General features: G+C 33.9%; 3 protein-coding genes across 13 annotated transcripts in view; 2 read left to right on the top strand and 1 right to left on the bottom strand.

Moving 5' to 3' along the window:
- LOC125681261 (sodium- and chloride-dependent taurine transporter-like) overlaps window positions 1-5,514 on the top strand; it is a 28,465-nt gene extending 22,951 nt beyond the window's left edge. For all 3 annotated transcript variants that reach the window (XM_048921277.2, XM_048921276.2, XM_048921279.2), the window contains 5 exons: window positions 3,214-3,351; window positions 3,451-3,550; window positions 3,636-3,736; window positions 3,904-4,083; window positions 4,491-5,514. In XM_048921277.2, the coding sequence (XP_048777234.2) occupies window positions 3,214-3,351; window positions 3,451-3,550; window positions 3,636-3,736; window positions 3,904-4,083; window positions 4,491-4,691 (720 nt within the window). In that variant the 3' untranslated portion in view covers window positions 4,692-5,514. The remainder of the gene's footprint in view (window positions 1-3,213; window positions 3,352-3,450; window positions 3,551-3,635; window positions 3,737-3,903; window positions 4,084-4,490) is intronic.
- Window positions 5,511-24,785, bottom strand: LOC125681260 (protein FAM114A2-like). 4 transcript variants are annotated; one of them, XM_048921273.2, is made up of 14 exons: window positions 24,611-24,757; window positions 21,718-22,474; window positions 19,843-19,930; window positions 19,572-19,706; window positions 18,340-18,551; window positions 17,948-18,197; window positions 15,471-15,632; window positions 11,867-11,967; window positions 9,900-9,965; window positions 9,591-9,730; window positions 8,059-8,131; window positions 7,608-7,658; window positions 6,273-6,349; window positions 5,511-5,752 (listed from the first exon to the last, which is right to left on the bottom strand). In XM_048921273.2, exons 2-14 carry the CDS (start codon window positions 22,468-22,470, stop codon window positions 5,743-5,745), a joined length of 2,118 nt encoding a protein of 705 aa, XP_048777230.2. In that variant the 5' UTR covers window positions 22,471-22,474; window positions 24,611-24,757; the 3' UTR covers window positions 5,511-5,742. The 4 variants fall into 4 exon arrangements, with proteins under 4 accessions (XP_048777230.2, XP_048777229.2, XP_048777231.2 ...); XM_048921272.2 differs by having other exon boundaries at window positions 5,511-6,349; window positions 24,611-24,785; XM_048921274.2 differs by having other exon boundaries at window positions 5,511-6,349; window positions 18,340-18,536.
- Window positions 24,786-24,893: 108 nt separating this feature from the next.
- LOC125681264 (zinc finger matrin-type protein 2-like) overlaps window positions 24,894-27,500 on the top strand; it is an 11,873-nt gene continuing 9,266 nt past the window's right edge. For all 6 annotated transcript variants that reach the window (XR_008800070.1, XR_007372193.2, XR_007372194.2 and 3 more), the window contains exon 1: window positions 24,894-25,041. Coding sequence is in view for 3 of the 6 variants with exons in the window: in XM_048921283.2 (XP_048777240.1) it covers window positions 25,024-25,041 (18 nt within the window). In the remaining 3 variants the exon portion in view is untranslated. The remainder of the gene's footprint in view (window positions 25,042-27,500) is intronic.

The following is a 27,500-nucleotide window of genomic DNA, read 5'->3' as shown; positions in this document are numbered from 1 at the left end:
TACGAGAATTAGCCAACATGAATATCATATAGCAAGATACTACATGGATAGTGCTAATTCAATAACGAATTGCCCCATGCCTACAAATATGGAGCGCCAAATTAACATAAACTCAAATAATTGAAGATATCTTCAATTATTTGAAGATATCATCAATTCATTTGATGCGCGCAACAATTTAATTAATGATCTCTTCAAATAATTAATGATATCTTCAATTCTGAATTATTGCGCGCATTAATGGAATTGATGATAGCATTAATTCTTCAGCTGAATTGATGCGCGCTTTAATTGAATTAATGATCTCTTCAAATGCATTAATGATATCAACAATTGAATTGATGTGGGCTACAATTCAATTGAAGAGAGCAATAATTGATATAATGCGAACATTAAATCGATTGATGAGAGCAATAATTGAATTAATGCGTGCATTAATTCATTTGATGAGAGCAATAATTGATTTAATTGCTTTCTTCAATGGAATTAATGATATCTTTAATTCATTTGAAGAGAGCAATAATTCTTTTAGAGAGAGCAACTATATAATTAAAGATATCTTCAATTCAACATATCCACAATTGAATTAATGATATCTTTAATTGGATTGTTGCTCTCTTTAAAAGAATTGATGCGCACATTAATTCCTTATACAAAAGCACTGTAAATGAATTAAAGATATCTTCAATTGAATTGAAGAGATCATCAAATTATTTATACCGAGCTCTAAATTAATTATTGCGAGCAATATTTCTACTAAATTGATGCTCTCATCAAATGAATTGAAGAGAGCAATAATTAAAATTAATGCGCGCATCAAATCTATTATCGCTCTCATTAATTGAATTAATGCGCGCATCAATTGAATTGATGAGAGCAATAATTGAATTGAAGCGTGCATTAATTCATTTGATGAGAGCAATAATTGATTTAATGCACCATTAATTCAATTAAAGAGAACAATAATTGAATTGATGATATCTTCAAATAATTGAAGATATCTTCAATTATTTGAGTTTATGTTAATTTGGTGCTCCGTATACAAACGCGTTAAATTTTGAATATGCTAATTTAAGTACACATACACCCATATACAAGGTAAATGTAATCACAACCTTGTGTGTGTGCATGGATGTAGAGACCATCATCATGCCAGATTTCATACATAGTAAATGTAATCACACCCTTGTGTGTGTGTGTGTGTATGCATGTAGAGAACGTCATCATGCCAGATTTCAGACTTATTCGACAGAGAAGGAAGATTTATATTAAAATTCTAAATCAAAGACTTTGGTAATTTAGTAGGTATAGTGCATTTATGAACCTGATCCATTTTGGCACACATTCTACTAATCTATCACATTCTACTAACCTATCACATTCTACAAATCGATCACATTCTACAAATCGATCACATTCTACAAATCTATCAGATACTACTAATCTATCACATTCTACTAATCTATCACATTCTACTATTCTATCAGATACTACTAATCTATCACATTCTACTAATCTATCAGATACTACTAATCTATCACATTCTGCTATTCTATCAGATACTACTAATCTATCACATTCTATTATTCTATCACATTCTACTATTCTATCACATTCTACTAATCTATCACATTCTACTATTCTATCAGATACTACTAATCTATCACATTCTACTAATCTATCAGATACTACTAATCTATCACATTCTACTAATCTATCACATTCTACTAATCTATCAGATACTACTAATATATCACATTCTACTAATCTATCACATTCTACTAATCTATCACATTCTACTATTCTATTAGATACTACTAATCAATCTATCACATTCTACTAATCTATCACATTCTACTAATCTATCACATTCTACTAATCTATCACATTCTACTATTCTATCAGATACTACTAATCTATCACATTCTACTAATCTATCACATTCTACTATTCTATCAGATACTACTAATCTATCACATTCTACAAATCGATCACATTCCACTATTCTATCAGATACTACTAATCTATCACATTCTACTAATCTATCACATTCTACTATTCTATCAGATACTACTAATCTATCACATTCTACAAATCGATCACATTCTACTAATCTATCAGATACTACTAATCTATCACATTCTACTAATCTATCACATTCTACTAATCTATCAGATACTACTAATCAATCTATCACATTCTACTAATCTATCACATTCTACTAATCTATCACATTCTACTAATCTATCACATTCTACTATTCTATCAGATACTACTAATCTATCACATTCTACTAATCTATCACATTCTACAAATCTATCACATTCTACTATTCTATTAGATACTACTAATCAATCTATCACATTCTACTAATCTATCACATTCTACTAATCTATCACATTCTACTATTCTATCAGATACTACTAATCTATCACATTCTACTAATCTATCACATTCTACTATTCTATCAGATACTACTAATCTATCACATTCTACTAATCTATCACATTCTACAAATCTATCACATTCTACTAATCTATCACATTCTACTAATCTATCACATTCTACTAATATATCAGATACTACTAATCTATCACATTCTACTAATCTATCACATTCTACTAATCTATCACATTCTACTAATCTATCACATTCTACAAATCGATCACATTCTACTAATCTATCAGATACTACTAATCTATCACATTCTACAAATCGATCACATTCTACTAATCTATCAGATACTGTAGGTTGCTTTAATTAATTCCACAGTGCTAAAATGTCAAGATTTGTTACAAGGGCACATTCATGATGGTTTTAATTTCACATTATAGGAAAATCTACTTTATAAAATTTCGATTTCGAAAGCATTGAAATATTTTTAATATATCATTAACTATGGATTTAATTTCGCGGGAAAATGATAAATCATGAACATAGTGAAATCAAAACCATTGTGGTAATTTTCCAGTATACAATATAAAGCGGTGTACTGACTGTGTATAGGACTGCTTGTACATGTAGTGTAAATTTTAGAGGGAGTGGAAACAATGATTTTGAGTAAATCTGCGGTTTAAAAGATTTGGAATTATGAAAACACCTAAATCCTTATGGAATAGGTGCTGGTATTCTCGTCTGCAGTTGCTTTAGACTTGGTGAAAGAAGCCTAAACAGAAAAATGTTTGTTTTGACACGACTATGATATCATTTCAGTTTGTGGGTGTAGAAGGCGTGATTTCTGCCATTGTTGATCAGTGGCCAAATCTGTTACGTAGAGGTTACAGAAAAGAGATCTTTATCGGGATTGTCTGCATCTGCAATTTCTTCATAGGACTTTCCATGGTAACGCGGGTAAGCAGTCAGTAGATACTCTTTCACTCTTCATGGAATTTCTCTCTTTCAAGTCATAGATAAGGTTCATGTTCTCAAGTTCTTCCCTTATTTTCGTAGGGCGGAATGTACGTTTTCCAGTTGTTTGATTACTATTCAGGCAGCAAAATCATCCTGTTCATAGCCTTTTTTGAATGCATTGCCATATCGTGGATTTACGGTAATATTAATTCCTTCTCTCTCCTGATCTCTTTCTCTCTCTCTTTCTCTCTCTCAATTTGATTTCTTTTGTTCATTTCACCAAGGCGTAAGAAGATTCTACGACAACATCGAGATGATGCTTGGATACCGAATCAATCCGTATATGATGATAGCTTGGTCTTTCTCATCGCCAATTTTCTGCATGGTAAGGATAAAACCAGAGATATAACACAATGTTATATATGTTTCTGATAAAACTCATACTCCAAATGATGAATAAACAGTACCCAGACATGCTAATGCTATATAGTATAAGGAAGGGGGGTATTAAATGCGCTTATGATCTGTAACATTTGAATTGGCTGTTTCCAGGCTGTTTTCATCATGAGTGTGGTCAACTATTCAGAGCTAGATTACAAAAGACCAACAAAGGCTAAGTACCTTTTCCCCAGCTGGGCTGTGGGAGTTGGATGGGGAATGGCTGCCTTTGCTGCTGTTTGGATTCCACTCATGATCATCTACCGCTTCGTCAAAATGGGATTTTCCAGAGAAGTAAGAAATTTGTATCATTTTAACTAGTAATTATATTAAATACAGCATAGCTCTTGTATTTCACATTCGTTTTACTGCTTTTGTTCTTGACACAAAAACACATCAAGAAACAAATTAAAATCTGTTATAACAATAGAGTAAATACATGACTGTCTAATCCGACACTTGTGCGATCCGTTTCACTGGATATTCCGACCTTTATTCTTCGTCTTAATTTCATATGTTGTTTTGTACACTGTTTATTCTGACAAAATTAGACAGGTTTCACTGTACTAGTTATGTGGGAAACTGACTACTGTAATTTTGTGAATTAAGACTGTTTTCTTTTTAAAACACTACCATTCAAACATGTTAATTACATGTACTGTGTTATTACGTGTATCTTTAATATATATTTTATTTTTCAGACGTTGAACTTTTTGTTAAAACCACAAGGACTAAAGAACCATCAACTAAGACCACAGGATCGTCCAGCAGTGCGTGAAGACATAACAGGAAACCCTGCCACCAAATACGTCGTAGACAACAACCCTCCACCATACCATGAAAAAGGTGGCTCTGCAAATCCAGGGTATCAGTCCGAAGATGGACTTAACACTAAATTGTAACTCAAAAGGATTCAAATTTTAGCTTTCCTTTTTAAAGGAAACATTCCAATTGTTCAAGTTAGCAAAGGGTTTGCTCATATTTATCTTACTTACAGTCTTAAATACATCTTTTATTTTTGTTTGTAATATTTTGTAGTCTTTTATAAATTTTATACATTTTCCCCTCATTCCAACGTCTCTTCTTTTAGATGTTCATGTCTTTGAAATTATGACTTTAATAATTGCAATAAAATATCATTCCATACACACATTTTATTGGTTGTCAAAGTAATATTAAATTCTGGAACAGTGATAAATGTTAAACCTTCACATAGCAATTTGTATGGTAATGCTGGTATTTTAATCATTATCTTTGTTGGACATTCTGATAAAATTTGGGTAAATGTAGAGAACTTGTGATGGTCGTGGGCAATTTGTACGAAAAAATTCCATGTAAATTCCAGTTGTACAGTATATGTATCACTAATAATCAATCCCAAAGCAAAAAGAAAGAACTCTATTATTTCCATCCTGAAATGTGTTAGTTTAACGTAGTTTACATTGAGTGTAGTGCATATACTGCTTGATATCTTTACTTCAAATATATACATGTACATCAAGTGCAATTTATACGTGTGAATGTTTGGTAGATTGGACTAAATTCAATCTACGAACTCATTTTTTTACAAAACATAGAGATATTAAACGGGCGTATTAACAGGTAGTTTCAGAGACATATCAATGTAGTTTAGACTTACAAATTTTCTTTTTTATATTCAGCACAAATATTTTTAACAAAAGATTATACACTATATTTTGTAATAAAACAAATTGGAAAAATGAATTTTGTGTTTTTATTGATCTCTGAATTGCTTGATACATGATCATGGTTTTTGTACATAACAATACTAGTATATGATGAGTATCGAACATGAATTTGTGTATCACTATAGGAATGCATTTCCCCTACTGGTCCAACAATCATGTAAACAAGATGTGTTTGTGAAACATTGATGTCCCTGTGTGGCAGCAAAGTTGATGATGGCCAGGGTTAAAGGTTTTCAATCGTAGATCAAAGGTAACTGTCATAAGGTAAAAAAAAAATTGCTACATGAAGAAAGGTCTTGTTATAAGGAATACACATGTGAAATATGAAAACTCTATCACTATCCATTCAAAAGTTACTGCCAAAGTTTTTGTGGACAAATGGACATACCAAAATCTATATGCCCCCGAATTCAGAGCTGATTACAGGGTCATTAAAATGAATCTATATAAAGAACTTGGGGGGAAAAAAATGTCAAACTTATTGTATCTTAATAGTCACTGAAGTCAAGTTTCATATCCATATTTTAAAACATGATGAATGATATTAAAAACAAGGTGGGACATGTTTGGACCGACAGAGAGAGAGGGGAATGATGCAGTAGTCCCCTCGGGTTTCACGGAACAGAATAATATACCCAAGAATGAGTAAACACAATATTGACATACTTTATATTGTAGATCCTGATGTACTTAATAAATAATTATTTATGTATTTTACAAACATCATCCCTAATGTACATTATGAACATCATTATTTCTTGCTATGTCAGTGACCTCTGAATGGCAGCTTGTTGAAGGCATGGCAACAGAAGCTGGAGAGCATCTTGAATGTACATGGTGCTGTTGGAGGACTAAAAAAAATTATGTTTGATGAACATAGAAACCCTGTATATGTCAACAAGAGGCCCATGGGCCACATCTCTCACCTGAGTAACCATGGCCCTCCTGTTGTGATTTTTAAAAGAATCCACCCCACCCCACCCCCAATTTTTATTCCCATGAAAAATGTTAACCACATATTGTGGCCCCAACCTATCCCAAAGGTCACAACATATCTGAACTTGAATTCACAGAATATGGGAATGCCTCAATACCAATATGACCGGCATGACCTTGCTGTTCTGGAGAAGGTCAAGGTCATAAGGTGCAAGATCATAGCATGAAATGTCTTGCCATATGAAATCTATATACAAAATATGAAAACTCTACCTTCGAGAGTTCAGGAGATATTGAATAAGTTAGGTTTTCTTAAAAGTAGGTCAAGCTCCAAGGTCAAAACGTTTGGTAATATAAAAAAGTCTTGTAACGGAATGCACATATGAAATATGAGAGCCCTATCACTCGCTATTCAAATGTTATGAGCAAGTTTAAAGTTTCAGAAGGACAGACAGGACAAAACACAATGTGTAACCCCCCCCCCCCCCCCCCCCCCCCAATTAGTCAAGGGGGCACCAAAAAAAAAACCCACTTGAATCCATATAACTAGGGAACATTTGTATTTTGATATGATTTAGTGTGGCCCTGCTACTTGTGAAAAGAATTTGTTTAATTTCCTGTATATTCCCATTTAACACTGATCTCCTTTTGTGACCCTGCCCTACCCCTGGGGCCCTTGATGACTCATACATGTGATATGTACAGACTGTATGAAATTGAACACTTTTTCAACCCCATTCACTGTTATGCCTGTTCATTAAAATTCATGTGAAATGAAAAATTGTACAAATTGTCAGGTGAGACTGTGGTTCTTGAGAAGATTTCTAAAAGGTGCCTCAACACCAATTTCTTAATTATCTCTACTTCAAAAAGGGTGTGGCATTTAATTTGAACAAACTTGAATCCTCTTTACCCAAGCATGCTTTGTGGCAAGTTTGGTTGAAATTAGCCCTGTGGTTTTGAAGAAGTTGAAAATGTTAAAAGTTTACGGACGGACAGATGGAGAAAACGTGATCAGAATAGCTCACTTGAGCTTAAAGCTCTGGTGAGCTAAAAATGTCTTGAAAATATTCAAATTAGCATTTTCTTAAATATTTTGATAAAGGAAAATTCTATTTCAAGTTTAATAGTTTCAGATCTAAAAGTATATAATTGATTGGTTTAATGAAGTACCTCCAAATAGATGTTGGTAACCACTGATGTAATGTCAGGATTTTCGCTCTCCTACAAGATAAATAGATAGGTACTGTATCATTCTAATTTTCTCTATAGAACTATGTTTTACTGGACACTACCTAAGTAAAAAAATTGTCATTCATCAGTGAAAATTGCTTTGTCTTAAAGTTAATCAATCATCACTATTAAAATAGTTATATTTTTTTCTTTGTGATATAAGTATTGTTTCATAATAAAAAGGTGTTTGTGGAACAGTGTTTATCATATACCATGATCACCACTATACTAAATATTTTTAAATTTCAAACCCATTGGTGTTTGTGCTACTGACTACATTTACCTTTTTCAAAAAATAAATTACATTTTCTCCCCTTAGATCTAATAAATCATAAATCTTTTAATATGTCCATTCAAATCAATGCATAAACTGTCAAAATGTTATACTTACGTCTAGTTTATTTAAACAGTGACAAAACTTGGTAGCTATAATACCCACTTCAGTAGTCAGGACTTTTGCTAATCTGAAACAAACACAAACAAGCTGGTAATATGAAGAACATTCAAAATTAGCAATGAAAAAGACAGACTTGTTTATTTTATTTTAAGGTTAACAAATTTCCTCACAAATCCAGTATACTTAATCAGACCTTGAAACAACTTTCTAGTCCATGACCAACTGGCTTCCATCCTCAATTTCCTGGTGGCCAATTGCTACTTTTAAGAGACCAAATTAAATAACCCAAAACCATCATGAAGATAGTATATCCTGCAATGTGCCATATTCCTCTCCTTTACTGGATTCATTACTCATTAGATTCTTCGAACATCGAACCAAAAATAAATTGGGAATTCCCAAACTGATACAATTGGTTAACATTTTCTGGTCTTCCAATGAAAACTCCTATCTCTAATCACTAGGCCCTGCACTCTAACTTTAAACAAATGCTACCTTTTAAGTACAATATTCACCTCGCCCTCCAGGTTCATATAATACTGTACTTCTCAAGTAGCTAAATCATTATAATGACCTCAGAAATGTCAATAATTGTATAATGTTTACATGTTCTTTAATCAGTGTCAATAATTGTATAATGTTTACAGGTTCTCTATTCAGTGTCAATAATTGTATAATGTTTACATGTTCTTTAATCAGTGTCAATAATTGTATAATGTTTACATGTTCTTTAATCAGTGTCAATAATTGTATAATGTTTACATGTTCTTTAATCAGTGTCAATAATTGTATAATGTTTACATGTTCTTTAATCAGTGTCAATAATTGTATAATGTTTACAGGTTCTCTATTCAGTGTCAATAATTGTATAATGTTTACAGGTTCTTTAATCAGTGTCAATAATTGTATAATGTTTACAGGTTCTCTATTCAGTGTCAATAATTGTATAATGTTTACAGGTTCTCTATTCAGTGTCAATAATTGTATAATGTTTACATGTTCTTTAATCAGTGTCAATAATTGTATAATGTTTACAGGTTCTCTATTCAGTGTCAATAATTGTATAATGTTTACATGTTCTTTAATCAGTGTCAATAATTGTATAATGTTTACAGGTTCTCTAATCAGTGTCAATAATTGTATAATGTTTACATGTTCTTTAATCAGTGTCAATAATTGTATAATGTTTACAGGTATGTTCTTTAATCAGTGTCAATAATTGTATAATGTTTACAGGTTCTCTATTCAGTGTCAATAATTGTATAATGTTTACAGGTTCTCTATTCAGTGTCAATAATTGTATAATGTTTACATGTTCTTTAATCAGTGTCAATAATTGTATAATGTTTACAGGTTCTTTAATCAGTGTCAATAATTGTATAATGTTTACAGGTTCTCTATTCAGTGTCAATAATTGTATAATGTTTACATGTGGGAGATGCATGTGAAGAGAAACAGTTTACATGAGTGATGCAATGAGTCTGTTGGTAGATATATCTTGCTCCAATATTTACAACAAAATTTACCTCTCTAGACTATGAGCTCTGCTTTCACAATTTTTACTGGTGTCTCTCTGTAAGATGATGAGTTCCCCAGCCTTATGGAACTGCTCTAAAGATTTAGATGTGATTTCAGCTAATGACTGAATGGCAGATTGGTGGATTTCCTGAGGAATAGATTTACATAATCTAGGTCAGTGCAGTGATATAAACCTTCTGTGAGGTTTTCCACCCGAGAAAATAAAACTTTTGATGAGAGTTTTTGATCTATTTGAACATTTGACAAACATTTCGTAGTGATGAAAAACCCTTTAATATACATGTATGAAATACTACCTTGACTGCCATATGGTCATCTGAGGCAAAATATTTCGCAATGGTTTCACGAATTTTTTCTTGAGTCTGTAAAGGAAAAGTTATCTTACACAGGGCATACGAGCATTCATTCTGGAGTCAGTCACTGCAAAACATACGTTAAAAATCATGTTTGTAAAAATTGCTCACATTTTTTCTTCCAATGAAGCCTTATATAGATTTATCAATTACAAATATTACTAAGAATACTTCTTAATAATATCAAGATTTCCAAAGTGCAAGATGAAACTTTTGAAAACTCTATGTGAAGTCATAATATGTTTAAAATTTAGCATAACCTGTAAGTCTCGAATTATTTGGTAAAATGATGAAATAGTGCTGCCTGTGCTGTACTATAACAATTTTACAATTGACCCATAGAATCTGTTTCACAATGAAATTTCACCCTTTACAGGTATTGAATATAAATTGTGTTTTTTCCATGATTTAAATTGTATAGTCCTATAACCTGTCTAATTCACAATTCTTTTTTTCCCTCGCATGTCAGATTATTAGAATACTTGGTTCTGATAATATCCGGCCAAATCGAACTAAGCTGGGTATACCCGGTGACGCACTTAGAATCAAGTGACCCGACTACAGTACAGTAATGAAAATGTCGACCTATTGTATTAACATTATTCAGCATAGAAATAACCAAATCATGTTTATTTCACCAGTGTACCTACATGTAGATTAAAAACATTATGTCTTAAAATAAGCCACACTCAATACTACTGTCTCCCAGAACGCCAGCTTGAAGTCGCCTTTACCTATCAAAATTTTCTGGCTCTATCGGCTTACCCGGCAGGATGGATGCGCAATTCCGGCTCACAATCAAGTGTGTCGCCAGTCATTGCTGATTAACCCAAGTGCACCGGACTTACCGTTTGCAAAAGAAGATATTTGAGACATTATGAATTTTGATAGTGATGCTTCACAAAGTGAAGAGGACAAACATATTTGAAACACTGCTTCGTTAGATACTGATTTTGGCAAATAATTTCAGGTAAAACCCTACACAGGTAATCAGTTTTAATAAAATTGTAAGAAGTAGAACTGTACACTCAGTACATAATCTATCCTATACAGGTAATCAGTCTAAACTGTACACTCAGTGCATAATCTATCCTATATAGGCTGTACACTCAGTACATAATCTATCCTATACAGGTAATCAGTCTAAACTGTACACTCAGTACATAATCTATCCTATACAGGTAATTAGCCTAAACTGTACACTCAGTACATAATCTATCCTATACAGGTAATCAGTCTAAACTGTACACTCAGTACATAATCTATCCTATACAGGTAATCAGTCTAAATTGTACACTAAGTATATAATCTATCCTATACAGGTAATCAGTCCTAAACTGTACACTCAGTACATAATCTATCCTATACAGGTAATCAGTCCTAAACTGTACACTCAGTACATAATCTATCCTATACAGGTAATCAGTCTAAACTGTACACTCAGTACATAATCTATCCTATACAGGTAGGTAATCAGTCTAAACTGTACACTCAGTACATAATCTATCCTATACAGGTAATCAGTCTAAACTGTACACTCAGTACATAATCTATCCTATACAGGTAATCAGTCTAAACTGTACACTCAGAACATAATCTATCCTATACAGGTAATCAGTCCTAAACTGTACACTCAGTACATAATCTATCCTATACAGGTAGGTAATCAGTCTAAACTGTACACTCAGTACATAATCTATCCTATATAGGTAATCAGTCTAAACTGTACACTCAGTACATAATCTATCCTATACAGGTAATCAGTCTAAACTGTACACTCAGTGCATAATCTTAATAATCTTTATAATATAAAGCCTAAAGTAGTAAAGAATTGAACTGAATAAGCATACTTATGAATAAACCAAAGGAGCAATTAAATAAAAGTACAACAATTAAATATATGTACACACCTTATTTAGCTTATCTGGAGTGGTCCCAAGATGAATCTCTGTCAAATGTTCTGCAACTAACTTTCCAAAGTCATGTTCCTTATCTTCATCATCATCATCATCTGTAATACATCAGATTTATAGTTATATATCAACAAAGTATCTTCTTCATCATCATCATATGTAATACATCAGATTTATAGTTATATATCAACAAAGTATTCTCTTTCTTTTTCTTATCCTAATGAAAACAAATGTACTAAATCTAACAAGTAGCAAATGGGCCACATTGTTCACCTGAGTGACCATGGGCCACATTGTCCACCTGAGTGACCATGGGCCTGCTATTGTCCACCTGAGTGACCATGGGCCTGCTATTGTTCACCTGAGTGACCATGGGCCTGCTTATTGTTCAGTTGTTGTACTTCTAAAAGATGTTTTTTTTCAATCTTTATTCCCCTGATAAATTTTGAGCCCTAACATGGATCCTAACATAGTCACGGCATAACCAAACTTGAATTCACACAACATAGGGATGCCTCAATTCTAATATGACTAACATGACCATGCTGTTCTGGACAAGGTTATAGATCATGATGAAATGAAATATATACACAAAATATGAAAAATTTATCTGAAATAAGTAAGATAGGTTTTCTTAAAAATATGTCAAAATCCAAGGTCAAGGTCACAAGGTTAACAACTTTTGTGCCATAAAAAAGGTCTTGTCACAAGGAAGGCACATATAAATTATGAAGGCCCTATCACTCACCATTCAAAAGTTATGAGTAAGGTTTGGTTAAAGGTTTGGACAGAATATAGTCATAGAGGCAGGGAAAAAACCCAACTTGAATCCACACAACTTAGGAATGTTTGCAATTTGATATGATTTAGTGTGGCCCTGCTACTCTTGAAAAGATTTTGTTTTCATCAATTTCCTGTATATTCCCATGTAAAACTTTGATTCCTTGTCAAGAGTAAATTTTCATTAATATCTATTATAGTTAAAGTTCAATCAAATTCCTGAATGTTTAGCAATGATACATTAAATCATCTGCACATAATTGACTCTGACAGCTCACTCCCCATTTTGTTATTTTAATCTGAAACTCCCTAGCTTTTGTCTCTGTATAATTATTAAGCTTGTCACTTTATCAATGTTAAAGTTAATTGACTCACATCCTGTCCATGGGAACTTTGTAAATTTGAACTATATAGAGCCTCATTGGTTAATATCTAAGCGGAAGTACATGTGGCGTATTAGTCATTCTTTAGACATCCATGCTCGTGGAAGAACGTGTTTTGCCGACGGGATTTTGCTGCTCGAGTCGCTCAACATATCAGGAAAGGAAATTTAAAATTGTATATGTTATTGCCTTGGTGGCGGAACCTTGGTGGTTCTCTTTAGGCCTAGGTGGCCATAATTTTACAAACCTAGGTGGTCTCGTGTTTAGCCTAGGTGAGCAGTATTAATTGCCTTGGTGGCTGAGTGTTCGATTGTGAACCTTGGTGGTTCTCGTTGCAGGCCTAGGTGGCGAAATATACATTGATTATTTTACATATATCGCTGGCTTTACGAGTTTTTTGATATAGCCTCAGAACATTTTTGAAATTGACCTAGGTGGTCATTTTTTATAGAGGCGGCAAGTATTTAAGTAGCACGTGCATTCACTGACTGGTGTATAGTTTACCTGGTGGAAACAGTTATGAATCTTCAAGTTTATTCATTGTGTTTTGAATGGTATTTAAAAGCATTCATTACGTGATCTTATACTGTTGGAAAATATAGGTGTTTAAATATGTGAAAGTTACCGGGAGAGGAATGAATTCTTTTGTCTTGCAATCCAAGGGACACTGATGCCCTAGTGATTTTTCATGTGGATTGTAGGCGAAGGGATTCTTCCTTTCGGTGTGATTAGTGCTGGTTGTGTTGTCAGGTATGTAAGATTATAATCAATGATTATAATTTTACAGAGAATGAAGTTTGTTCCAGACAGTATGTTTTTCACGAAAGTTCCGACTTGAGAGTTGAATAGTGGTTTCAACCCTATGAATGTGAAGATTAGGGAACAACCGGCATGGATTACACTTGAAGGAGGGGTCCCTTTGCCTACAACCCATTTACCTCGTGTAGAGGAAGTAATCAATGGTGACATGACAATAGATTGTTTTATTTTTATTTTGAGTATTGGGAAAAGGGTATTGTAGTTTTGTTTAAATGATTGAATGGAAGAGGAAGATTGAGGAAGTGCAGAGTTTTTTATGCCCAAAACTAAACATGATCTGAATGCTGGAGGATATTAAACACTGAGGATAGGGTAAGAGCCTCATTGGTTAATATCTAAGCGGAAGTACATGTGACGTATTAGTCATTCTTTAGACATCCATGCTTGCTTGTAGGTAGCGTACACCAGTGGGATGATGATGATGATGATGATTCACTTCAATTTAATCACCCACCCACCCACTCTTTATGTATGGTTGATATGTGATTTGTAGGAAATGAACTATTTACCAGTACATCCATAGTAAACATGCAAGTACCACACTTTTGGGTGATGATGATTTTGCCTTTTGGGTCCTAATATCTATATGCTGTAATATTAGTTATTGGGCCATGTTTACTATGGATGCAATGTTTAGTGTCATCCTACATTCAGATTTCTCTCTGCAGAGTTGTTTATGCCCAAAAGTAAACATGATCTGAATGCTGGAGGATATTAAACACTGAGGATAGGGTAAGAGTATTGTAAGCAAAAATTTTGCCAGTCTTCCAACAATCTTTCAATGGTACACTCATGGAATGAATTGATAAAAATTATTTGTGTTAAATTTTTTAGTGTAACATCCCTATTGTGGCTCCACCCTACTTCAGAGGGCCACAATTTGACCAAAATTGAATTTGCGCTACCTAGGGATGCCTGCATATCAATATGGCTAATCATGTTCCTGTTGTTCTTGAGAAACCATATAATGGGTATTTTCTGTGGGTGGAAATTTTTGCAACTCAATCCCTAAAAGGTAGCAATTTTCTATTTTGTAATTTCTGTGGTTGCATTATACCTATCTATACTTGTATTTATCAAAATATATATTTGCGGTTTTAATCTTTGCAGATATTTCCTTTCCACAACCACAGAAAATACTCATTTAGTGAGTCATTATACAGTATTTTTCCAATATATGTATAAATCTGCATATAAAACTTTGAACCCCCAGTGTGGCTCCACCCTACCCCTAGGGGCCATAATTTGAACACACCTGAATCAACTCTCTCCATGTCAAGAAGCTTTAATGAAAATTTTAACTTTTCAGGCTCAGTGATTCTTAAGAAGATTTTTAAATGACCCCACCCTATTTTCACCTTTTCTTGATTATCTCCCCTTAATCTGAAGAAACTTAAATCCCCTTCACCCAAGTATGAGTTGTACCAAGTTTGATTGAATTTGGCCCAGTGTTTCTGGAGAAGAAGATGAAGATGTGAAAAGTTAACAACGACAATGACACAACAGACGCTGGACAAATTTCGATCAGAAAAGCACATTTAAACCTTTGGAGCTAAAAACTAGTACTTCTACAATGAACAATGAATGGTCTGTTAAAACTTGATATTTCAATTGCATACCATTATCATTTTGTCCTTGCATTCTTTCAAACACCTGCTTAATGCGAATTAGTTCAGCTTTAATGGAGTCCAGCTTGTTATCTGACATGTCTTCCAGCAAAGAATGCACCGTCTTCTCACACATGTTGGACAACATTTCCAAGGCTTCCAGATGTGCATAACCTACACAAAGCATACATGTGATAATTTTTCAACAGCAAGTCTGTACAATGGCTTTAGAAAAGCGTGATTTTGAGTGAAAAATCTGTACACAAAAAGTGGTACAAAATCTGTACAGAATATCAATCCCAAAATGGTTTTGATACACCTATAAATAATTTTAAGCATATATATAGTAATTATGCTGGGAGATATTTTCACAAATTCCATACGTGATAATAAACAGAACTATTTCATCAATATAGCGTCTAATGTTACCTATTTGATTGTTGTTGAGACCTTAAACATTTCATCATTTTGATTTTATAATCATAGACACATGTTTTTCATCCATTGTTCCAACATATTTGAGACATTCTTGGAAATTTACCTTTTTATCTTCATAATTATGATGTCTAGATAGCCTTACAGTTACAAAATATATCAAAGATTGCTTTTGATTTGTTTAAAATGAAATTTAAAAGCTATATGGCAAGTTGCTAGCAATGATAATGACATCGTCGCAAACCACGGGTTATTGTTTCATTCTATTTCACAAATAGAATGAAACAATAACCCGTGGTTTGCGACAATGTGATAATGATGGCTTGCGTTGTTCTTAAAGAGAAATTTTATATGGATGAAAATTGGAGGATATATATATACAACAATATTTTGAAATTGAAAACTTTCAAATTTACTTTATCATATTTATTTAGTCAAAAAATGCAGTTTTCGTAGAAAGCAATCTGAAAAACATTTAAAACACCTGCTGTACACAAATTACGATCTACAGTTCAGCAGTCGACATGCTAACCTACGAACAGGCTTTCAAGTGACATTTTGCAAAATATAAGGGCCATTTTAAGGATTTTTAAGGGCTTTTTAGACAAAAATAAGGGTTAAATTTACAAATCAATAAGAAAGAAAAAATGTTTTACTCACCATTTGCAAGAGCGATAATACAAAAACTAATTACCCACTCAGAAGATCATACCAGTGGTCATCAACAGCCATATTCGGCATTCAGCACAAACCATGATATAATTCAGGTGGACTCCCATGGCTCACAATCAATGCTAAATATAGCTGATAACCATCAAGATGTCTTCTGAGATGTACATTTAATCAACATATTCATTTTCTGAAAGTATACTAAGACTAAATTTAATAAATTCCAACACTTACTTTATGTCAAATTTATTTAAAATTTGAAAATGTAGGAATTTTAACAAAAAATTGGTGCTTTTTTTAGGATTCTAAAGCTCAAATAGGGAAAATAAGGGCTGTTGTAGAAAAATAAGGGCCCGCTTGAAAGCCTGTACTAAGCTACTCAGCTAGGCAATGGTTTTTGAAATGAATAGACAAATATTGCTGATATTTATATTTTTATCCATGTTTTAAAAGGAAGTCAGCCATTATGACAATGTAGAGTACCCCCTTAAACAAAACACCTGTTTGACCTATTTCTGACCATTTTGCCCGAGATCCACTGTCGAAGTCCAGCAGTAGGAAATTGACATGTTATGGGATCAAAACCTTATAACAATGGATTTTATTTGGAGTGAATCAGCTGTTAGACTAAATTTATAGTGCTAGACTTCACAATCTGTACAATTTTATTTCATGTGAATTTTAATGTGCAGGTGAGACAGCGTGAATGGGGTTGAAAAAGCGTACAATTTTGTGTACAGTCTGTACATATCACATGTATGACAAAGATATATAGAGGAAACTTCATTTACATGTGTCTACTCCACATATATTGAAGTTGCTTATATTGAACTATCCCTAGTAACATTATCTATAGAATTCAACATTGGTTATATTGAACTTTGGATATAATGAACAATTCAGGTCGGTCCCCTAAATTTCTAAAAATCCAGCGTAGACTGTATGTAAAATTTAAACTATGAGTTTAGAGGTTCTTTACAACATTAATTTTCTAAATTTATAATGATTTTAGTTATGGCTTTCCATAATAAACTCGACTTGAAAATTTCCCCATTTTCCACATCATCATGGGACATAACTCATAAATAACAAACAAATTAGAACATGGGTCTGTGATTAGTGGTAAAAAAGAACACGGTCTGTGATTAGTGGTCCCCAACAATATTTGAAAATTTCAAATATCAACTGGAAACCAATTGTTGACACCTGCCCACACACTAATCATCAAACTATCATCCCTCCATCATCTTTATTTTGGAGATATTTGAAATATACCTCTTTACTGCATTTTGGAAATCCAATAATGTGATCAAAGAACTCAATTTTCATGATGCATTCTAAATTAAAAGATTGTGGAATCATCTAAAAGAAAGTTGACATCATACCCTGATTCTCCTCAAACATGGCCTTTAAATTGGTAAGTCTCGCTTCGTCCTCCTCTTTCTTCCTCTCCTCCTTAACCTTCTCTTCCTTCTGTGCTTCACGGAGAAGCTGGGAGAGGCTGGGCTTATCACTCTTGTCAAACAGAAACTCTTTAGTCCTGCTCAGTCCAGGGTCATGATCTTTAATCACCTCGAATGTTTTCTTCCCTATTGTTTCTAACACATCCAGACCTCCAGTTACTAGAGTTTTACTCTAGAAATGTATGTAACAAAAGCACATGAAAATATTTTCATTATCATCATACATATGTTAACATAATCCCATTTATATCTATAACCATAAATCTTCTGAAATCTAAAGAATTAAATACCATGTGTTGTAAAATGAAGCTTACAGATTTCTGAACTATATTGGTGGTATTCTGCACTGATTTTTGGACAATATTTGTTGTGTTGTGAACCACTGATGAGAGGTTAGATAGATTGGACATGCCCCAGCCAGACCACCAGCCACTGCCTCCACTGGCTTCATTTGAGGTCGGGATTTCTGCTTGTTGTTCATCCTCCTGTGCAGCGGGTGCTTTTATGGTCTCTGGTGTTGGTGTGTCTGAACACACAAAGAGAGAGAGTAAGCAAATTCCTATTCAATCTTTAACTCAATCAATATATGTCTTCATCTTTTCTTACATCCTTGTCCTCAAAACAAAAATCTTTCTTCTTTTTCAACTAGAACTTCAAAGTAAAGTTTCAAACCAGGGTTTGACATTTACTTTTTTGAGCACTAGACCAGTCGGGCTACTTCAAATGATTTTTGCTAGACCTGACCTTACATCCACTAGCCCTGACCAACTTTCCAGAAATTGATAGTTTTTCCATATTTAAATGTACTTAATTCAAATGACAAACATAAGTTTGCATGAACTAAAACGTACTTAATTGTCTCAAAAAAGAGCTTTAGTCTCATCATTCAATTTAATGCTTTCATTTTCAAACACATTTTCGGTTTCTTTAAATTCTACCTGGCATGGAAATTCTCTAGTCTATATAAAATAAAATGACCTCAACCGCTTTTTATCTCTATTTCATAAGCCCTGCTTTGTTTCTTCCCAACCTTTTACTTTTTTTCTCTTGGGACATCTTTCCTTGAGGACGAGCAGTTGTATTTGAATATAGGCATTCCCGCACATATGTCAACACCGAAAAATGGCTTTTTATGACGTAACTTATTAATTTGATAAATACTTTCTTATATTTGATTCAAATAAACTGGGTTTTTTAAACAAAATGAAAATAAATTCATCTACGTGTAAAACATAACTTTATACACATTAACATCGAGTAGATTTCATAAAACATTACATCCAATCGCGACTTATTTATTAGAACTAAAAATAGAGATTGTGTCATCATGTGGTTCAAAATTGCTCGCAAAGTGTACAGTTATTCTTTTTTAGTTAAGAATAAAATATCTTATGGTTTAAAGTAAAGTTTCTTGTTTATTTTTTCAACACGACCAGTCGGACTAGTAAATCGATATTTTACCCGACCAGGCCTATCATTTAGTAGACTCAGTCGGTCGGACGTGCCTTAGTGTCAAACCCTGCAAACAATTTGATTACAAATATACCATCTTCCTTTTCTTGTCTTTCCATTTTCACTGTGTCTGGAGGAGAGTTGGGTCCCTTTTCAGTCAGCAACTCCTCAATAGGAGGTGCTCCTAATGCTGTTTCTACTGAATCCATAATGGTGGTAAATCCTTCACCTTGAAATAAAGTGGTCAATGAAAAACAGTCTTTTTTATGGAGGAAGAATACAGTGTATTTGTGTATGAAGTTTCATACAGAGAAAATTTTGATGTCCATAAAATGAATGAAACCACAGTGTAACAAATGTCTTACCCAACTGATTGCTGAATGTTGATACCGATGTAGATGCTACATTCATCAGAGATGATCCCCAATTTCCCCATGAACCCCAGTTATCAGACTAAAAAAGTAAATAAAACATATTTCAAATATCATTTCAAAACAAGATATGATTATAATCTGCAGATTATAGAGTCTCCCAAACAAAGTACTGACTGTATAAAAGTGGGCTTTTTCCGAGTACTACTATCCCCCCCCCCCCCCCCAATTAATTAACTCTCTTGCACAAAATCTTTGCCAATTTTAAGTTTATTTTAAAAAAAACTCTAGATCACAAAGACCTTACTTAATTTTGAAAATTTTAAAAAATAAGCCCTTTGTTTCCTTTAGTATAAATGGTGTAATTTATAATTTAAATATATTTTATTGAGAAACTCAATAGGATCAGGCAACAGGCACAGCATATGCTGGCCCTCTCCCAAAATGGTGTCATTTGACCTTGATCCTAGTTTGTAGGTCCCAACATCCTCTTATCTGAAGACCCCATGTCTCTATAAATTCTGGATCTGAAGTTATACAAATTTTATGATCAAGGTCAATGGTCACTGGAGTCACTTGACCAGTTGACCTTGATACTTGTTTGTAGGTCCCATCATTCTCTCATTGTTTCTGAAGATCCTAGCTCCTACCAGTTATATCAGTTTTTAAGTTCAAGGTAAGAGGTTAAGGTCACTGGAGTCACTTGAACTAGATACATGTACTTGTTTGTAGGTCACAACATCCTTTTATCGTTTCTGAAGATTCCATGTCTCTATCAGTCCCAGTTTTAGAGTAATGAGTTTTTATGTTAAAGGTCAAAAGTCACTGGAGATATTAAGTTTGTAGGTCATAACATCCTTTCATCATTTCTGAAGACTCAATGTTTCAATCAGTCCTGGTTCTAAAGTAATAGGAGTTTTTATGATTAAAGTCAAAGGAGTCATTTTACCTTGATACTAGTTAGTATCCTCTTATCATTTCTGAAGATCTCATGTCTCCATCATTCCAGTTCTAAAATTATATTAGTTTTTATGTTTAAGGTCACTGGACTTAATCTTGATAATAATTTGCAGATCCCATCATACTTTCATCATTTCTGAAGATTCCATGTCTCTCAGACCTGGTTCTGAAGTAATACCAGTTTTATGTTCCAAAGTCAAGGTCAAAGTCAATGAAGTCACTTTACCTTGATACTAGTTTGTAGGTCCTATCATCTTATCATTTCTGGAGTACCCAGTACTCTATCTATCATATTTTTGAAGTTATATCTGTTGAATTTTGGAATTAATTTTTTCCCCATAGAGTTCTATGTTAAACCCCACACCCATTTTATTTCATCTCCCCAAAATGTACCCTAACTCCCTTCAATCTGAAAACAAAAACATTTCTGCACAACTAGATACATTGGCCTATCAATCTATCATATCCCTGAATATCTAATACTTTCAACAACTGGTTATGGAGAACAGCTGCAGACATTTTTAGGTGTGAGGAAAAACAGAGCAAAAACAATAAGTCTCCAAACTTTGATTGGGAGACTTAAACTTATCAAAGTTTCATCCTTATCATTTTTATATCATTCAAACATTCAAAATATGTTTTTACATTTTTAATGCCATCAGTAGCATAAAATTGATAACATATAAGTGGTATTTCCATAAATTATGAGTGTAAATAGAAATATTTAGTAAAAGCTAATTTTAGCGATATTATAATTCCAAGATAGATAGCTATTACCTCCAATATGGAATAGATATTAGCGACATTCAATTTTAGTGATCTGAACACTGTCGCTAATAATGCCAAAATTAAATCTTCACTAAAAATTCTGCTTATAAGGTATATAACCATTATGTAGTTAAATTAAACCTTTTGCTTTGATGGCTGTGTTAACCTGTCCAAAGCAGACTTTGTTTCATTTTCTCTCTGTTCGAATTGTTGACTTTCTTTTTCAACACCTTTAGACTCTTTTTGCTTTGCATCCATTGTTTTTTTCTCCTCAGTGATACTAAAGTCTGGTTTCCCTACTGTTCGACCTGAATAATTCTTTTCCACATCACTTGTAGCTGATAGAGGAGTTTTATTTTCACATGACATTGTGTCACTCTCTGGGGATTCACTGGGCTCTGATATAACTAGTTTTCCTTCACTATAAACATTCTGGTCTTGTTTCCCCTGTGATAATTCTGTAGCCTGAGGTGGTGATGACTTATCATTCTCAGGTGATTCCATAACAGCTACTGATTTCCCTAATGCACTTTCAGAATCTTTATCTGAATCTTTAACTGGTTCTGTTTTTGTCTGCTTTCCTCTTTTCTTTTTTCCTTTCCCTCCCTTACTTTTCTCTTCCTGTTTTTTAACAGCTGGAACTTCTTTCTTAATGCTCTCTTTTGTTTTTGAATCACTACATATTTTAGTATCAGTTTTCATTTCCTTGTCCCTCATCTTTGGGGCACAGGCACTTTTTCTTTCACCATTTTCATTTTCTGCCTTACACCCCTTATTTTCCTCCTCTGTTGTTTTTACTTTCCCCTGTGTAGAACTGGGTTTGTGGACAGGAAGTGGATCAGACTCTCCTTCATCAGCACTGGCAAATGCTGCATCATCTTCCGAGTCAGACATACTTCTACAATACAATAAAGAGCTGATCAAATTACCAACTCTCCACAGCATCATCAGTAGCTAGTCTGCTATTATGAATCTCATGCATTATGTATAAAATATAATACATGTAAAGATAAAGATGTTTTAGACTGTCAGATCATTGGACCTTTGTAGGAAAGGAGGGAGCAGTCACATTGTCTTGATCTAAAATTACGGTTTTACAAATATTATCTCAATTTCATCCTAGTCTTGTGGTCCCCTCCAAAAAGAAGTACAACATTCTAATGAATAATGAAACATAATATCGATGAGAGGCAGAGTAAGACACAATCTAATTAATTAGATGTTAGATCCACTCACATACTCGCTACACAAACATCTAACAACATCCCACAGAAGGTCACGTCAGAGGTCAAATTTGCAACAGCCAATTAAATTTCCCGCTTCATATTGATAGGGTATTATCCCACAATTCCATGCATTTTTACGTAAGGAAGACAAAAAATGGTGGCACTCACGACCGTGACTTGTTCATCACGTGTTTTTGTCTAAATTTTAAACTATGGCGACATTGGGGGATCGATCCTTTCATGTATATTTCAACAAAGAAGACATTTTAAAAGTATCTGTTCTTGTTCATTTTTTAAAGCCTCAAGATCAAATATCTTCAAAGCGGTTTTAATCGCTTCCATTTCTTCATCGGTCGCCATCTTTAACAAGTAACCAAACACAGTATATAATGAGGATTTTCATAAGTTGGATGCTGACGACACTTCCACCTTTGTAGCAATTGGTTAATTTTTCATGCAAATTTGACCTTTGACGTGACCCTCTATGAAATGTTGTTAGATGTCTGTGTAGCAAGTATGTGAACAGATCTAACATCTAATTTTAATTAGATTGAGTAAGACAATGTGTGATATCACGATCTATCTTTTGACACCATAATGCAACTAGGGCAGTGACAGATCTAAATTAGGAATTTGTATCGTGCAACAAAAATACAAACCTCTGGGTTTTTTTGTCTGAATCTGAGAATATGTATCAACTTCTCTGAGACTCACATCTAGTTCCTTAGAATGTCCAGTGATGTAAAACACTGTGCCCCTCCCCCTATCATTGGTTTTGGGTTAGGTAAATAGTATGGCATGCAAGCACAATATATGAATCTTATGAATCTGTAATTGCTCTAATGGTAGCATCATTCACATATATTACATATTATTATAGCAAGCGCAGTGAGCCAGCGCAGAGCGCTGGCTCGTACTGCGAGCTCTAATGACTAGAGCGCGGGAAATAATCCGAGCTAAATCTCAACCTCTAACAAGAATTTTTTTTTTACGCCAATCCCAGAAGTCCCTCATACAAAATGGCGGATCGTTCGATTCGTAAAATAATAATAAAAAAAATCTTTGAAGTATTACAAACCTTTCTTATTTGAAAGGATGACAATCATATTCTTCCCCCTTTCTTTTTCTTTTTAAAATATTGTCTAAAGAAATGTAAACAGTCACGTCACAACTACCAGGTTACGTCACAACACGCTCGTTGAATTTCCCGCTAAACTGGTTCCTACATTGGCGAGAAGAGCAAGACAGTAATCCTACGTATTGACAGTGAACCAGATCAGTTTTCCTTGTTTTCAATATAATTTTTTTGAAAATGTATTCAGATATGCTGCACTCGCCCCAACGGTCACATCGTAATCATATTAGTATTAAAAAAGCACCATATGTTTTATATCATCAACAATAATGTTGTAGAAATGCTATACAAAATCATCACTTGACCATTCGGGCAAGCATGTCTGTATTTTCATTTGTTCAAAGGTGAATTTCACTTATCCCTGGCGATCAGACAACCGTTACTATTGTAAATCCCTGGACTCGTCAATTCTTTGTCAAAAACAGGACAATAGAACAGAGACATTGGTGTTCTTCAATATCATTTCATCAGTATTCTTAGCCAACAAAACGTTGACAGTTATGCGTTGTAGTGTGATTTCAAAGTGGTCAAAATATACATATATTGGCGAACCCTACTACGAGATCGCGAGACGAGTTTAACTATTTAGAGTAACAAGATTGTTTATCATTTATTGCTCAGGTCTACTTTGCCTTTGTCAAATCCTATACAAAAAAATCAGTCATACACTTACGTTAAGCTATTGTTGTTGAACTTTCCCTTACGGACACGGACAACGCCAAATATATTCTGACGTTTGACACGTCAGTATTTCCATCAAATTCAACGTAAAATTTCCTATCAATGTTATTTAGAAACTTTTATGCTTATGATTTTGCTAGGTTTTCCAAAACATATCAAAGATACAGATTGTATCAAGGTCAAGGCCGTATTTTGATTAATTCGATCAACAAATTATAAATAACATTACAAATAAGATACCATTATTTAACTTATGAAATATCCTCAGATCATATATCATATTCTGATATAATGAATTAACTATAATGAGAAATTACTTATGTCATTGTTTGAGAGTTGATTTGAAATGGGTTTAGGTACGAGTTATCTTCATGTAGAAGAGGAAGCCAAGAAATCAAAACAAAGATGGCAGGTGCTTACGAGGTTGGTATTTTCTTCTGTAGGCCTGCAGGTCGATGTAAAATCCCAGGGTTGGTGTCCATTTTACAAAAGCTCTTACAGTTTAAGACCAAAATTACGTTGTGTAATTCATTTAAAGGTGCGCTTTCTTTAAGTGCAGATCACACTTGTCCATAAAACCACGTTTTAACAGTTGTTTAACACTTTGCATGCACACATGCACTGGCATTAACCTTTACACGGGTACCCGAAGAGCTTAAAATGTATGCATTGTCAACTTGTTTGTCAAAATGCATCTACAGCCAAGAATGGGCAGGGCTCCAACTGCGGGATGGGTATTGTAATGGATGGGAACACTGCACTTCCCCTATAAAAAGATCGACTCGCTAAAACGTGATTATCCCTCGTGCAACTGAGAAAACCACCCGAGGAGAACATCCATTTGTGTTTCACATGAAAAAGTGCTAAGATATGTTCAATACTTTTGCAAAGATATAAACCAAAAGTCAAAACAAAAGTACTCACAATTCGCCCTGGACCTTTGCCTCCTTCTCTTTAATGCAGCAACATGTTGATGTGAAATTTCTTTACTGTGTTATCAGTTTTATAGAGGCAATTCACGCCATGTTAAGTGTGTGTCAAACTTATTACCAATGCATGGATTTGTCATTATTTTCAATAAAAAATCCTGTTTATGGTAATGTTTATTTTCTCACTAAAGAGGGATGATAAAGGATTAGCAAGATCCCACTATAGGAGAAGTGTTCCCAACTATTAACAACCTGGCACTGAGGAAAGAACACCATTAAAATCTTGATAAATACATTTACTTTGCTACTAAAAGGAGGGTATGTTGCTTTTGGGCCTTGAATACCTAAAGTAAGTCATGCAGTTATGGGTAGAAAGAGTTCAATATGACTATACCAACTTATGCTCTTTAGAGAAGTGGACAGACAAAGCCTACATCAACAACTTCTCTTCGCAAACCTTCCTGTTTCGATTCTGGAAAATATGTAAATGCCGAAACGGGTGTAACCTGGGACCCCTGTATTACTAGTCAGGTGCTCTAACCACTGAGCTATCCAGGCCGATATCCATGGTCCGTATAGCCCTAATTACTACAGTTAGAAGTAATTTTGAATAATAATTACCTTTCTATTTATAGCTAGGCAACATTTAACCAATGCAAAATTTATGTCATTTGGAAACTGATCCACCACTATGGCTTTCCACCAACATCGTCATACACTTTTTTATTTTCCTGATAAAAACATATAGTATTTTTAAATGTTTGTCTAACAGTGACAATTGATCAGTGGCAGATATTCACATTATAATGACAGGTGATTGAGACATGTAGTGTTCATCCCAGGGGTAGGAAGCCCCAATAAAAGCACTTCAGATTGAAGTATCCTTAGTAAAATGGGGGGTCAGACAAAGATATTAAATGCTGAATCAACTCAGCACAATTCACTTTCAACACCCTAAGGCCTATCTGGAGATCAAGAGCTCTCTCACTCCACAATAAGATCCAAATTTTCAACACCAATGTCAAGACAGTCCTACTTTATGGCTCGGAAACCTGGCGGGTTACATATTCAAATCATGTCTGGTTTATATCTTGAGCATTTAGAGGACTAGATCTATCAAACTTGGTCAGTTTATGTGGGAAAGGTGTGGTGTGAACTAAAAGTAGGTCACTATGACATCAATTTGAAATTTTATGACTATACATGTTCAAATCATATTGTGCACTCTGTAAGGCTTGGTCTGCTAATGAATCTTGGGTGGAGGGTGCGTCACAATCAAAAAGTATTTCATGGTAACCTACTCAGTGTCTCTGCTTGTGGCATTGAGCATACAAACATAAATATGCATCATGTATATGTAGTTCCTGACAGGTGTGTCATGTACCCTAGCGGTGCACTTAATTTAATTTACAGTCAGATTCATGAACCTAGTTCTTTGTAGTACATGTATATCAAATTTTCTCTAGTTTGGATGAGTCCCACTTAGTGTATTAGTAAGCAGATCTAGTCTATGGTGGCATTTGTGCCATTATTTTTTATTATTTCAGAGTAAAAAGAAGATAGAATGACAATTAGCATTTTGTTGATTTTTCACCCTGAAATAATGAATTAATAGAAGGCAGGATGACAAAATAAAAAGGCGGCATGGCACCCAAACTTGGACATATGCCACTCAGGGCATTGTAGTACTTGGATCCCCTTGGCCTGATGTGATTGGTATTATTAGTGGGGCAAAAAGACAATATTCAAGGGATTGTAAATTAATGGGGTAAAGAATGATGAAAAGTTACAATTTTTATTAACAGGGTGAGACCATAGATGACCACAAAAAAATGGAGCAAAAGTACAACAAAATCAAGTCTCGAGATTGTAGATTGTGTAGAATTTGTTTTCTTTTTCTTTCAGTCATCTTTTTGTTATTTATGGTGATAAGACATAAATTTTCTTCTTTTC

Source organism: Ostrea edulis, chromosome 2, assembly GCF_947568905.1.
Source record: "Ostrea edulis chromosome 2, xbOstEdul1.1, whole genome shotgun sequence".
Taxonomy (NCBI): domain Eukaryota; kingdom Metazoa; phylum Mollusca; class Bivalvia; order Ostreida; family Ostreidae; genus Ostrea; species Ostrea edulis.
This window is presented reverse-complemented; position numbering and strand designations above follow the sequence as displayed.

Bases quoted from the DNA above. Each gene is read 5' to 3' on its own strand.
- LOC125681260 (XM_048921272.2), bottom strand. From the start codon at position 22,470: ATGTCTGACTCGGAAGATGATGCAGCATTTGCCAGTGCTGATGAAGGA. The intron at 19,707-19,842 runs GTAAGACATTTG...CTTTATTTCAAG, and splicing joins AACATTCAGCAATCAGTTGG to GTGAAGGATTTACCACCATT. The intron at 9,966-11,866 runs GTGTGTACATAT...TTTCCTTTACAG, and splicing joins CTCCAGATAAGCTAAATAAG to ACTCAAGAAAAAATTCGTGA.